A 14,405-nucleotide genomic window follows, 5' to 3' on the forward strand; every position below is an offset into this window, starting at 1 on the left:
AAAGTGAAACACACAGCTGATGCAAACACCTGAACCAAGATCCCGTGTAAAATTAGTCTTAACAACAGTTTGCCTGTAATTACTTAGTAATTACAGGCAAACTGTTAAGACTAATTTTACCCTCCACAAATGTTTTTGCAAATTCAAAGAAAAAATATTTGTAATTAGAGTTTTTTACTTAATTTTAAATCTATACGTACATACATGCTTACAAATATCCATAATTTCTTAAGGAGTATATATGTAAACATAGTGTTATTTAGTGTATTTTACAAAAATATTGTGCAACTCTCTCAAAGAACAAAGTTTTGACATATTATTTAGGAAGATCTAATGCTTATCTAATGCTTATTTTTAACTTATTTTTAATTAATGCTTATTTTTAATTTCTTGTTTACGTCAACAAAAATTGACAACTATCGAGACGAAGAAAAAGAAAACTAATAGTAAATTGATTTCAACAAAATTTTTACTTTGTTTGAAGTTAATTAGGAGAGTCACAAAATGTTTGATAATTGCTGACAAGGAGGAGAGAGGGAATTTCCAATATTTATTTGACTATTTTGTGATTCATTAAATAGATTTTTAAGCGAAAATATAGGTCTAAGCAGAGAAAATGTCACTCTTAAGATAAAAGTATAGAAAAAAAAAAAAAACATAACAACAACATATAAGTATATTTAGAGTACAAGATGGAATCTGACGCTCGAAGGGCTTGAAAATTTGATTATCATATTCTTTTGATTTCTTATTCCAACACAATTATATGAAATTCATTATACTAATATGTTAGGAAGGTTACTAAAATATAGAATATTTTAATATATATACTTGTAAAAACCAAGATCCCGTGTAAAATTAGTCTTAACAACAGTTTGCCTGTAATTACTTAGTAATTACAGGCAAACTGTTAAGACTAATTTTACCCTCCACAAATGTTTTTGCAAATTCAAAGAAAAAATATTTGTAATTAGAGTTTTTTACTTAATTTTAAATCTATACGTACATACATGCTTACAAATATCCATAATTTCTTAAGGAGTATATATGTAAACATAGTGTTATTTAGTGTATTTTACAAAAATATTGTGCAACTCTCTCAAAGAACAAAGTTTTGACATATTATTTAGGAAGATCTAATGCTTATCTAATGCTTATTTTCAACTTATTTTTAATTAATGCTTATTTTTAATTTCTTGTTTACGTCAACAAAAATTGACAACTATCGAGACGAAGAAAAAGAAAACTAATAGTAAATTGATTTCAACAAAATTTTTACTTTGTTTGAAGTTAATTAGGAGAGTCACAAAATGTTTGATAATTGCTGACAAGGAGGAGAGAGGGAATTTCCAATATTTATTTGACTATTAATAGACATCATAAAAATGTTTTAAATTATATTTAGAAAGAGTTTATAAATAAAAAAGAAACCCATTATATTTTCAGAAAAGAAACTCACCATCAATTTGAGGACGATGCCAGGTAGTTGTTTTTCTATTGTGGTCTATGTAATATACACGCCCATGAGAATCTGTAGCTTTCTCCCAATCTATAAGCATATTGTTTGGAACAATAAATAAACTTATTTGGAATATTATGATTTTTAAATAACTTTATAATTTAATAACAACAGCATTTTAAATCATTAAACACACAGACAGCATAAAGCAAAACAAAAACAAAAAATTAGGAAATCGTAAATACTTATTTGAATTTGTGACTAATTAAAACATTAATAAGATTTTTTTTGTAATATTTGTTTTTTTATTCAGTGTGTTTCTTAGATAAATCCCATATTAAAATGTTGATTGATAAATATCCTTTTTTTAGACATTGCAAAAAAAAATTAATAAACCCAACTATGTTAAAAATTCTCATAAACGCAACCCAATGGGCACAGAATGTTAGTTGGAAATTTTTACAGACTTGTGACATCTTTAAAATGTCATGTCTTATGAACATCTGTGCAGGGATGCGGAGTCCCAAAAAGGACTCCGGATTTGAAAGTCCCAAAAAGATTACTTCATACTAGTTTTTGGTATCCAGGAGCTCTAAAAATATAAATAAGTTTATGAACTACTGATATGAAAAAAATTAAGACTTTTAAGTTAAAGGAACGATTATTTTTTGAACCTGAAGTCCGTAGTTATAATGGTGGCAAGGACTCCGGAACTCCAGGACTCTGGGCTAAAAAACAATAAGTTTCAAGTCATTAAATCTCATGAATTTTTTTCTTATAGCAGATCATAAGTCAACAAACATATTTAGAGCTTCTGGACACTACAGACTTGGAAAAAGTAGAGATATAAAGCCGGAGTCCTTTTGGGACTACGCATCCCAGCATCTGTGCCTGCTGTGAATGAATAATGTCTGACATAATGATCAGAAATTAAAAGTAAGTGTAAAACTGTTACAGGTAGGCATGTATAGTATTAACAGTTGCACCTCATAAATGATACAATTAATCAATCTAAACGCTATATTAAAGTGACAATCTAGGAAAAAATTATTAGCTTTAAACTATTAAATGAAGTGCTTTAAATTGAATTAAGTTTGAACTATTAATTGAGACACTTCTAAATTAAAAAATACATTAGTTTTCTGCTTTTATTTTCTCTGGTTTATGCTTTATTTATTTTATCTTTTCATTATTTTATTCTTTGCAAGGTCATCGCAGATGGCGGTTGTGTTTCTTTAATCATTGAAAGAAAAAGGAAAAAAAGAAAGAAAATCAAAAACTGATTTAATTATCAATTGTTTCAAATAAAGAATTCAAAAATATCAACAACAAAAAAAAAAAACACAATATAAAAAAAGAAACTTTTAACAAATAAACACTCAAAATTAACATTTAAAAAACAAATAAAAGAAAATTCGAACATCGATTTTAACTTAACAAAAAAAGAAAAAGAAAAAAAAAAGAAAAAATAGATTAAAAAAAAAGAGATACGTTGATAAATTATTAAGATAAGATCAGTTTATCAAAAGAGTTCATGGTAGTTATTGTAAACATACTTATTATTACTGTTACTATAATTTGTATTAATTTTTTTTTTTACTATTATTATTGTTTTTATTATTACTATTATTATCAAAGCTATTGTAAAAAGACTTACAAAAAATAAATAGTTTGTTGTTGCTGTTACCATTCGTTAAGTTTGTTTCTCCTTTAAGTGTATGGTTGTTTTTTTTTTTAATTTTCTCTTTATTATTGTTTGATTTTTTCAGCGCATTTTTTAATTTAATTAAAGCAAATTATCAATATATGCAAAAAAACTGCAGTCAACTTGTGATGGGTTGTGTCAGATATATATACATAAATACATATATATATAAATATATATATATATATATAAATATATATATATATATAAATATATATATATTAATATATATATATATAAATATATGACATATATATGCAACTAAAAATTAGATAAGAGTTTTTACTAATTTTTAATTTTTTCTTTCTAATTTATATATATATATATATATATATATATATATATATATATATATATATATATATATATATATATATATATATATATATATATATATATATATATATATATATATATACATATACACACACACACACACACACACACACACACACACACACACACACATACACACACGCACACACACACACATATATTGCTGATGTAATGAAACTTATGCTAATGTAATAAAGTAAACTTACTTTTTGGTAACCTATCTTCATTAGTTAAAGCTGGTTTTGAGGCAGACCTTTCTGCAGGTGTGCGCCCACTTGTTGAAGTTAATCTATTCATTAGTTTTGGTGTTGGTATTTGACGCAATGATTCTCTAGCAATTTGCTGACGAGATAAATGAGGTTGACGATTTTTTGTATTTTCAGACAAATTTTCAGAACTTCTGTTTTCAATACTTGGTTTTGGTCTAGGCTTAGCCCCACCTGTTGGTACAGATTGGTGTGATGGAGTAGTTGCTAAATCAGATGATACAGACTGATTTGACAAACTAAATGCTTCATCAGTAACCATTCTTGAATTAAGATCTACCTCTGGAGTGTTCATGCGACGTGGATTGTTCTGGCGAGGAGGAAGAGGAGGAGGATTATCTTTGGATAAAGGAGCAGCATTGTCAGTAACATCATTTAAAAGAGATGACTCAACAGTTTGCCGAGTCTTGGATTTACGAGAACGCGCACTGCGACGCCTTTCACTAGATCTACTTTCTAATGTTGACTGATGTTCAGCTACTGTTGTTTCTTCCACAGTAGAAGATAAATCAGGCTTTTGACTACCAGCAGAAGTGGTTAATGGCATTAATTGTGTACTCGGCATCTCAACAGATGAAAAAGGAGACAAGTCCATTTGAAGTAACTCTTTACTGTAACTTTTATATTTACAACTTTGAAGTTCAGAAGAAACTAATGAAATTGGTGTTGAAAAATTTTCTTTATTTGTAGTTACAGCACTACTACTAGTAAATGGAGGAAACTCTTGTATCAGGGTAATCAGATTATCTCCTATTTTACTAGCATTCTCTGAAAACCTTTCAATATTGTTTGTTTCACTTTTATTTTTAAAATTTGCTTGTTGAGTTTGTTTAGCTTTAGAATTTTTATTTTTATTATTGTTATTAAAAGGTGTTTCTTTCTCAGTAACTGTTTTAGAAATCAGTGTGTCAGAGTTATTATGCTGTATTGTATTGGAATCTAATTTTCCTGATTCATTACAGTGCACTTGAAATGGAATATCAGCTAAGTTATTTTGATTACTTATTGGATCAGTCAAAAAGTTTGATGTAAATAAATTAACAAAGTTTGAACCAAATTGTTCATTGCAAGCATCAATTGATGAAACAGACCTGCTAGAATTCATAATACTGCTAAAATCACACTGAGGGATTTGGTCTAAAGAACCAGAAGTAATATCTACAGGTTGTATTGATTTATCACTAGTTATATTTTTTCCTAATTGTCCAAAAAACTCTGTACATTTTAATCCATCACCTTCTAAATAGTTATTTTCTATGTATTTAAACTCGTTACAACTATTTATTTCTGTGCAAGTGAACTCATTTATTTTATTTAAATTACACTCAGATGTTGATTGGATCGTTAAATTGTCAGGAGTTAAATTTACGACATTTAAAAATTCAGAACTTTTTACAATTGGAACAAATGAATCACTCTGACTTGTATCCGTTTCATTTTCAGTTTTGCTACTTGAAGGAACATCTGCAAAATCCGGAGAAACAAAGCTTAACAAATCCTCATCACTATACTCGTCATCAACTAATAGTTGCTGACGACTATTTGCTCTTAAAATAGAAGAGTCATTAAAATCATCGGCTTCAGATGACTCATATGAGGCATTTGATTCTAACTCTTCATCTCTTGTAAACTCATGCTCAACTTCGATATATCCCTCATCATCAGCATCGTCATCAATATCATTTCCTGAACTACATTCAACCCTCCCGATTCCATTTTCTGTTGTTGGCATCCCACCTTCGATTGTTGGTATATCTTTGTTTATTAGCAATGTAAGTATATCTACTGAAATTTTACTATCTGAACTAATTGAACAATCACTTAAAGTGTTTTGACTCTCAACATGTTCTTTAGAGAGTGAACATTCAATACTAGGACTACTTCCTGGAAGCTGTTCAATATCTTGGTTGAAAGAATTTACACAAGAATTGTTTGTATCAAGTGAATTAACCTGATCAAGTATTGGCTCACTGTTTGACATTGGTAAGCAATCCTGCTCTATTTCAAGTTCTGCATAATTATGCACCGAATTTTCCTCATTGTGACTATTACTAAAATCATTAAAACATAATATTTCTGTACTTTGGCTTTTGCTTTTTTGCTGAAGTAAACTATTTTCTTCTTTAATAGAAGATTGTTTGCACATATCATTAAAATCTTCGAAAAATGAATTATTTTCAAATCCAATTAAAGATCGCTTTGCTCCATTAGGGTGATATGAATATGGCCGCTGACTTTTTTTATTTCCATTATCAGAAAATGTGAAAGAACTAGAATTTGGTAAAGGTGGAAGAGTTTCTTTACCGCTAACACAAGAAGCTGATATCCTTCTTGATAGACGAGCTTTAAAATAGAAAAGTATATATATATACATATATATACATATATATGCATATATAAATATATACATATATATATATATATATATATATATATATATATATATATATATATATATGTATATATATATATATATATGTATATATATATATATGTATATATGTATATATGTGTATATATGTATGTATATATATACATGTATATATATATATGTATATAGATGTGTATATATATGTGTATATATATATATATATATATATATATATATATATATATATATATATATATATATATATATATATATATATATATATATATATATATATATATATATGTATGTGTATGTATACATATATATGTATATACATGTATATATATATATATATATATATATATATATATATATATATATATATATATATATATATATATATATATATATATATATATATATATATATATATATATATATATATATGTATATATCAGTGCTCGAAATAGTGGCTGATCAACAATCAATGATTGGCTACTTTTAGAAAAATTGACATTTTGATCTTCTAAAATTAAATCAAAGTTGATTGGCAGTAATTGCTCATCAAATTTTAATAATTGAAAGAAAAATATTTGAAATACAGAAAGTTAAAAGTATTTAATTAAAATCAAAATTACATTAAATGAATTATATTTTAAATTCAATTCATTTTAATTTAATAACAAACAACTTTAAACAAAATTTAAATTCTAAATAAAATAATTTAAAAAAAAACAGCAAGTTTTATTTTAATTCCAAATAAAACAATTTATTTATATTCTGAATAAAATAATTAAAATAAATATGGCAAAACTAATGTTAATTTAAATTCTAAACAAAATATTTAAAATAAAAACAGCTGTTTTATTTATACTCAAGAAAAAACATTTAAAAAGAAATACGGCAAAACGAACATTTATTTAAATTTTAAATAAACAAATTAAAAAAAAGGAAAAGGTAAAATAAATGATGCATTTAAATTCTAAATTATATATATATATATATATATATATATATATATATATATATATATATATATATATATATATAATATATTATATATAAATATAATATACAAATATATATATATATATATATATTAAATTCTAAATAAAATAGTTAAAGTTAAAACAATACACAAAAATACAAAAACAAAAAACAACAACAACAAAAAACAATGCAAACAGTGCACAAAATTACATTATAAAATAAGCAGAATGCAAAAATACAGGGCAATTTAAACTTAGCGCAAAAATACGTTACAGCATGAACAATAGGGTGTCCCAAAAAACAACATTTTCGAAAAATATATGCAGAGACCCCCTTAATGTGTTCTATCTAATACAAAAACACTAGATTTAAATTTTTTTTGAATAAAAAATATTTTAAGGGGTCCCTCAAGACCATCAAATATTTAATGAGTCCCTAACATTTCAAAAAAAAAGTTTTTTAAAAGTATGTCAACCTGGTACTCAAATGAAGCAAAATTATATAAAAATTTCAAAAATAATATTTAATTTGGAAAAATTTTAACTTACTTATCAAAATTGTCATAAAAATACATAAAAAATGCATTTTTTTGTTTTTTGTTAAAAAACGTAATTTTTCATGTAATAAAACCAAAAATAATAATTCTATATTTGAAATCTATATTATTTTTATATAATTTTGCTTCATTTGAGTACCAGGTTGACATATTTTCGAAAAAAAATTTTTTTGAAAATATTAGGGACCCATTGAATATTCGAGGGTCTTGAGGGACCCTTTAAAATATTTATTATTCAAAAAAATTTTAAATCTAGTGTTTTTGTATTAGATAGAACACATTAAGGGGGTCTCTGCATATATTTTTCAAAAATGTTGTTTTTTGAGACACCCTAAAAAATATATATATATATATATATATATATATATATATATATATATATATATATATATATATATATATATATATATATATATATATATATATATACATATATATATATATATATATATATATATATATATATATATATATATATATATATATATATATATATATATATATATATATATATATATATATATATGTATATACAGGCCTCAGTGGGAAGCAAGAGCTTTATCTATCGCTCTTGCCAACACTCCCTTAAGTGGTTTACAGGAGCAGTTTATGGCTCTCGCAAAGGTATATCTTTTTCATAAATAAATTCACTTTCTTTCTTTTTTTTTTCTATATTTAGATAATGATTAAAAATATTAAAAATTCTTGTCCAAACTACATTGAATAAAAAATAAAAAGTTTAAGTTTCAGATTGGCTTTTCGCAAAATACCTTCGGTTTTCTTTTTTTGTGTGTAACAGTCAATATACATATAAGATTAATGACATTATGGTCAAGTTTACAAAGTTGTTTATAAAAGAAGACTATTATCGTATTAACTAAGATGAAAACGCAAAAATCATTTTTGAAATAAACCAATAAATGCATAATATTCTGCAATGCTTTAAAAACATGTTGCTTTTTACTTCATGATAAACAACACTTGTTATGTATATATTCTTGTAACATTAATGCTACAAGCATATGCTTGTAACAATTATACAATCCAATTTTGTATTTAACAAGCAATTTTTTTAACGAATAAGCAGATAGCTCATGCATAAACCGAAAGCTCTTATAAAAAGCTGTTGAAAGGAGCTGCTTGCATGGCTCACCATGTTTGTTTTATGAGAGCTTTTCTCCACTCTCGCACTTATCTATTCCTGCCAAGACCTGTGTATATATATATATATATATATATATATATATATATATATATATATATATATATATATATATATATATATATATATATATATATATATATATATATATATATATATATATATATATATAAACAAATTTAAAACTTTTAAAAGCAGTTTAAATATATAAAAATAGAAATATGAATTTGAAAAAATATATATTTTAAAAAGAAGAGATTAAAGTTCTTTTTAAACTAATTTGTTTATTATGAGCAAATTGATTTAAAACTTTTCAAATAAGTTATTAACATGACCAGTTGAAATTTAAAGAATTTTAAATTGAATTTTCTCAAAAACTACTTACTAAATTTTGAAGTGCTTTAAAGTTAAAGTGTAAAGAGAGGGTTGTAACAACAATTAAAAAAATTGTTGGAATTGGGGAAATATACATTTTGTAAAGTTGAGATTTACATTTTTTTGTTTAAAGAGGTCTCCAAGTGCCAAGACAAGTTGTGTTCATATTTAAAAAAATGTTTTAAAAAAATATTTGGGCTAAATTTTTTGATTAAAATTAAATAATAAATGCATATCAATAAAACAAGTTGTCGTTTTAGTTGAAGCTCAATTCTCAATTCACAAGCTCAATTTTTTCTTGATTTTCGGAGACTTTATAATATTTATACAAATATAATTTGCTGATCGTGGCAAAATAAAATACTTTGATATTAAAAAAAAAATTCACAATGGTGTCATATATTGCAACTGATATGAATTAAACATGCATGAAATAAATTATACAGTCTGTAGATTGCGACGTATATTATAAAGACTCCGTAACCAAGAAAAAATGGAGAACATGAGCTTTGACTATAACTACAATTTTTGTTTTATTGATATGCATTTATTATTTAGTTTTAATTTAAAAAAATTAGCCCAAATATTTTTTTAAACATTTTGTTTAATATGAACACAACTTGTATCGGCACTTAGGGATCTCTTTAAATAAAAATTAACTATGTATTTATTAACTTAAATTAAATTAATTAATTTTTGAGAAAATTCTCTTTAAAATCAGATATATTTCAACCAGTCATGGTCATAGTATTAAATATAATTAAAGATAAGAGATAATGAAGCAATTGTGGATTATTATCGGTATTTTTGAAAAAACATGATATTCTCTTTGTTCTCTTTTAAATTATCTTCTTTTAGAATGTTAAAATAGAAATATAATGAAATTCTACAGTACATTTTAACTCAATTCAATTCAAACTATTACCACTATCTTTTTTAAGGAAGTCAACTTTAACATCACTGTATACACTTTAACATCAATGTATATCACTTCAACATCAATGTATATCACTTTAACATCACTGTATATCACTTTAACATCATTGTATATTACTTTAACACCACTGTATATCACTTTAAAATCACTGTATATCACTTTAACACCACTGTATATTAGTGTGATTCTATTTTTTAGTTTGTCATGCAAACTTTTTCTAAAACATGAATAATTGTATTCTAAGAGCAACTAAATAAAAAATAATTAAAAATTTGAAAATTTTACTAGGTCAAAAAAAAAAGTTACTTTAAGGAAATAAGACAAAATACTTAGGCAAAAAAATGGATAATTTGTATGATATTCTTTTAATTAGCTGAAGTTAATAGTGAATATAATATAAAACTAGCTTAACAATTATTGGTGGATTAGAAATAAAAAAACTGTATTCCATTTTCTATTTTAGTTATAATTATATTTACCTAAATATGTCAAACATAAGTGCTAAAGGAGCATTAAAGAGAAAAGCAAACAACTTAATACCACCGTGTTCAAAGGAATCTCGGGAACTGCTTGCTTCAGCAGCGCCTTATGGATTACGGACTAAATCCTTAGCCAATTTCAAGACTATTCCAGAAGTCCGCCACATTCTTGGCTACTATCACCATCTAGCTGACACACGCCCCACACCACCATCAAGAGCTGTTATGCAAATAATAGCAAAAGATTTGGAGCAGCTCTGGAATGTGAAATTTAGCATGCCCTCAGTATCCAGAGCTGGCATCACAAAAAAATTGAATGAAGTTGTAAATGCTTATAAATTAAGTTTGAAGAGAAAATCGAATATGGATTTTTTTATGCCATTTGGTATCCTTAATAAAAATATAAAGCTGAAGAGGGAAGAGCAGATCTTCTACAATCATCAAATGGATGATAGAAAGAGCTGTGTATTAATCAGCCAAACAGTTGTTGAGCATCCTGCTAACAGGCAGTTGATACCAAAAAACATGGATCTTGATTATGTAGAGCAACTGTACACAGAGTCTCTGAAAATGATGATAACGTTGATGATTTTCAGCCTTTGTTTGAACGACCCAAACGGAAGTTTAAATCAAAGGTGAGTAATAATAATTTTTGGAAATAAAAAAAGTTTTTTTATTAAATTTATATTAATTTTACTTTTGGTTTAAGGCGATGCCAATTGCCATTATGTGCGCAGAAGCTGGTATCTCAACCCACAAAGGAGTTAGTGTAACTCGCTCATTAAGTTATTTCCATAGTGACATTCCAACTCCAAATTAATCGGCTATTTTTGAAGCTGGTAAAAGGTTGCAAGTCACAACTCTACTTAAACTTAAAGAAGCTTTGTCTGTTCAATTATCCTTTATATTACACTTTGATGGAAAAGGTGTGGCACCATATGATTATGGGATTAAAAAAGTGGAACGCATGGTCATCGCCCTTCAGTCTGATGGACCAATATTTTGGTACATTGGCCTCAAAACATTACATACTAGCGGAACTTCTAAAAATCTAGCCGCTATGATAACGGAAACATTGTTAGAGTATAATGTTGTGCATAAAATATCCCTTATAATTTGTGACACCTGCTCTGTCAATACAGGTTAGTAAAATTAAAATTATTTATTTTTAAATAATAAAATAATACAATTAAATAAGTTATTCCATTTTACTTCAGGTGGATCTTATGATGGTTCTGGTGGAGTAGTAGGGATTTTAAGATCTAAGCTATTTAACAGGCCTGTTCCTTATTATGGATGCAATGCTCACATTTTGGACCTTGTTTTGAAAAAAATGGTAATTTTCCACTTGCCAACACCATCAAAATCGCCTACTCTAACTGATTTTAAGTTCATTCAAAAACTAAAAAATAAGTATCCGCAATTGAAAGAATCATACAATATCCTGCATAAAACACCTCATCCTCCTCCTACTGTAAAAACCTGGAGAGATGATTATAAGGTATTGGCTAGGTTTGTTTTATTAAAAATTATTATTTTCAATATCAATGATTTGTATATGTGATGAATGCGTTGATCCATTTTATTGTTTATTTTTCCAGGTTATGTATTGCATTTAGGCACTATTTGGACACCAATATTTTACCCAAACTGCAGCTACCAACGAAATTACCAAGTTCTCACTCAGCAAGGTGGAACAGCAGAGCAGTATATGTCTTGTTAGGCTACTTTCTACTTCCTGAAGAACGACCATTATTGAAAGAAATAGCTAAGTTTATTAGCTGTTCTTGGTCACTTGCATGGTTTAAAATGAGAGAGGAACCCAACTGGGAAAACATAAAAGAAACTACATCAAGTTGCATTAAAGCCCAAGAAGCTCTGACAAGACATATTCTTGGTGTTAAAATCTCATTCAAGAATGTGCATCGAACAAATGAAATAGCTGAGAGAGGACTCCGAGCTATGGACATCCGATGTTCCCGGGCTAAGTCTGATGATGCTCTTGAGAGACTTTTTTTTAACAGAAATGTTTATGCAAATGTCGAATAAAAAATAACTTCACTTTATAAACTTTGTCGTATTTCTTTTGCTTATGTATAAAATAAAAAAAGACTAAAAAAAAGAAATAATTTTGTCTTATTTCCATAAAGTAACTTTTTTTTTTGACCTAGTAAAATTTTCAAATTTTTAATTATTTTTTATTTAGTTGCTCTTAGAATACAATTATTCATGTTTTAGAAAAGGTTTGCATGACAAACTAAAAAATAGAATCACACTATTGTATATCACTTTAACATAACTGTATATCACTTTAACATCACTGTATATTACTTTAACATAACTGTATATCACTGTAAGAATCAAACCTAACAACTCTTAATTCTAACAGTACTAGTTAACTTAGTAGTTTACCAATTTCTTTATAAAATATTTAATTAATGCTAATTTCTTAATTTAAATTAAATAAATTAAGAAATTTTTAATACCACTTTTCAAAGAGAGTTCTAATATTTGTAAAATGCCTAGTTGCCTAGCAATAGTTGTGATTATTAACTAGCTGTTTAAATAGCAGAACAAAAAAATATATAGAAAAAAGAAAAGAAAAAACTTTTTTACTTGTAATTTTCATAAATTTTTAATGTTGAAGAAAAAAAATTAGTAATTTTCAAATTTTTTCTTTAAACACCGTGAAAACACCATAAAAATGTCGAAATAAAAAAAATGAAAAACTTACGAAATCGATATTCAGCTTTTTCAAATGACTTCTTTATGTTGATAGTGAATGAAAATGTACCTTGAACCTTATCAGAAGTTGTTCTTCCCACAAGATGTTGTGTTATTCTGCAAGAACTATATCAACAATACAATTAGAGGTTGTTATTAATATATAGATGAAATATTAAGAAAAAATTAACTAAAAACCCTAATAATAACACTAATTATCAAAACAATTAAGCATGCAAACAATTATATATACATAACCCTCGAAATAAGGAAATATATATACATATAGTTCTATAAATTGTTGCATTTGAGAGTACATTAAAGTAAAAAATAATTCTTTTGTCAACAAATACGACACTTTTAATTACTTTTGACTTTCATCCAACATTTCCGTGTTGTCAGAAAGTTAAAACCATTAATTTAATTACAAATTAATCATTTTTTTCAAAAACCGCAAAAACACAGATTTAATTGACCAGAATAATTTTGAAAACATTCTGAATGTTTTTAATAATATAAACAATGTTTTTATTTTTATTTATTTTTAATAAAATGTTTTTATTCTTATTATTGATAACACTGCATCAAAAAATATTTATGAAGCGCACGCTTAACTTTTTTGTCATAAAGCAAGTGAAAACGCAACGGCATATATTTTTTAATAAATGGCACTTAGAAACTTAAATCTTGATTGGTCCCAAAAAAAAGCCCTGGTAAAGTAATTAACTTGAGTCGTCTTTTTTTCTGCAATATGTAATATTTTTTAATTTTGTTGAACTTTTTAAAAGTAAAAAATATTATAATTTGCTAAGCTGCAATTTTAAGAAATAATAAAAAAATATTAACATATTTCAATTGATTTATAAAAATGTGAAGAAAAAAACAACATTAATTTAAGTTAAATAACAATAAAAAATGGAATAATAAAAATTTATTTATTTAATATTAAAAAACAAAAAAAATTAAAACAAAATAGACATTCCACAATATCTACATTTACAAAATAACACTTCCACACCTTTTCAAGATGAAATTGAGAATTCGA

At 25.7% G+C, this 14,405-nt stretch overlaps 1 protein-coding gene across 1 annotated transcript in view; it reads right to left on the reverse strand.

Annotated features, from left to right (window-relative positions):
• The window catches only part of LOC100208531 (E3 ubiquitin-protein ligase HECW1), a 52,241-nt gene that overhangs the window by 18,486 nt on the left and 19,350 nt on the right, over positions 1 to 14,405 (reverse strand). The window contains exons 7-9 of the mRNA XM_065811086.1: positions 13,371 to 13,486; positions 3,707 to 6,109; positions 1,460 to 1,549 (exon numbers count right to left, since the gene is read on the reverse strand). Of these exons, the coding sequence (XP_065667158.1) occupies positions 1,460 to 1,549; positions 3,707 to 6,109; positions 13,371 to 13,486 (2,609 nt within the window). The remainder of the gene's footprint in view (positions 1 to 1,459; positions 1,550 to 3,706; positions 6,110 to 13,370; positions 13,487 to 14,405) is intronic.

The sequence above is a fragment of the Hydra vulgaris genome, chromosome 11 (genome assembly GCF_038396675.1).
Source record: "Hydra vulgaris chromosome 11, alternate assembly HydraT2T_AEP".
NCBI classification, from domain to species: Eukaryota; Metazoa; Cnidaria; class Hydrozoa; order Anthoathecata; family Hydridae; genus Hydra; species Hydra vulgaris.